The sequence below is a fragment of the Haplochromis burtoni genome, unplaced genomic scaffold, assembly GCF_018398535.1.
Source record: "Haplochromis burtoni strain Fernald_Lab_line unplaced genomic scaffold, NCSU_Asbu1 Contig_1391, whole genome shotgun sequence".
Lineage (NCBI taxonomy): Eukaryota > Metazoa > Chordata > Actinopteri > Cichliformes > Cichlidae > Haplochromis > Haplochromis burtoni.
In genome coordinates this window covers 50,074-50,961 of record NW_024583752.1, presented here as the reverse complement: position 1 = coordinate 50,961, position 888 = coordinate 50,074, and the positions used below count along the sequence as shown (strand labels likewise).

At 36.8% G+C, this 888-nt stretch overlaps 1 protein-coding gene across 1 annotated transcript in view; it reads left to right on the top strand.

Annotated features, from left to right (window-relative positions):
- The first annotated feature begins 10 nt into the window (after positions 1 to 10).
- LOC102311896 overlaps positions 11 to 888 on the top strand; it is a 5,420-nt gene continuing 4,542 nt past the window's right edge. Inside the window, exons 1-3 of the mRNA XM_042216949.1 lie at positions 11 to 166; positions 273 to 320; positions 629 to 676. Of these exons, the coding sequence (XP_042072883.1) occupies positions 114 to 166; positions 273 to 320; positions 629 to 676 (149 nt within the window). The 5' untranslated portion in view covers positions 11 to 113. The remainder of the gene's footprint in view (positions 167 to 272; positions 321 to 628; positions 677 to 888) is intronic.

Genomic DNA, 888 nt, shown 5'->3' with positions numbered 1-888 from the left:
TGTTCTACAAGCTGCTGAATCCGGTGGTGGACTTGTACACAAAACTGTAGATACAGATGTATTTCTAACCAAGGGGCTGAGTGAATATATTGTATATTGTGAATAACTTCTCTATGATGTTTTTAAACAGTTTGGCTGAGATGGGAAAAAAACTTTGTGAGGCAAAGTAAACATTCTTTTTTTTCTCATATTTCACAAGTGCCTCAAGTTTCTCATTTCCTCTTTTTATTTCATCCTGTTTTATCTGTTCATGCTGTATATTTGTTTCACAGTATGGTGGTGAAACGTCATGAGGAGGAACTGAATTCAGTCAAAGAGAGGTACTGTTGGTATAATCTGGTGAAATATCACATAACATATTTGCACTTACATTGTTAAAGTATTAAACTGTGAAATTTTGCAGTCTTTTGCAGAGTGGTGTGACTGATCAATAACTTTGCAATATTGCTTATTAACAGTGGCCTACAAAAAAAAAATTGATTTGAAAGACAAATGTAGAATTTAAACAGTTAGTGTTGGTTTCTATATGTTTGGCATTATGTTTAAAAGTGTTGATGTGTTATTGTTTAATGATGAATTTGTGATCTGATGTGTTTTAACAGATTAATCTGTTTACTTTTTTAAATAGTTTGACGGAGGTGAACACATTTTACCAATTGAGCCTCAGAAAAGCAGGGTAATTATATCTCTGCAATATTTAGAGTGTGTGAGTGTGTGTGTGTGTGTGTGTGTGTGTGTGTGTGTGTGTGGTGTGTGTGTGTGTGTGTGTGTGTGTGTGTGTGTGTGTGTGTGTGTGTGTGTGTGTGACAGAGTTCAGTGAGACCTGGAGGAGAGAGGGGAGAGGGGGCAGAATCGGGAGGGAGTTAAGCTTCCTGACAGCCTGATGGA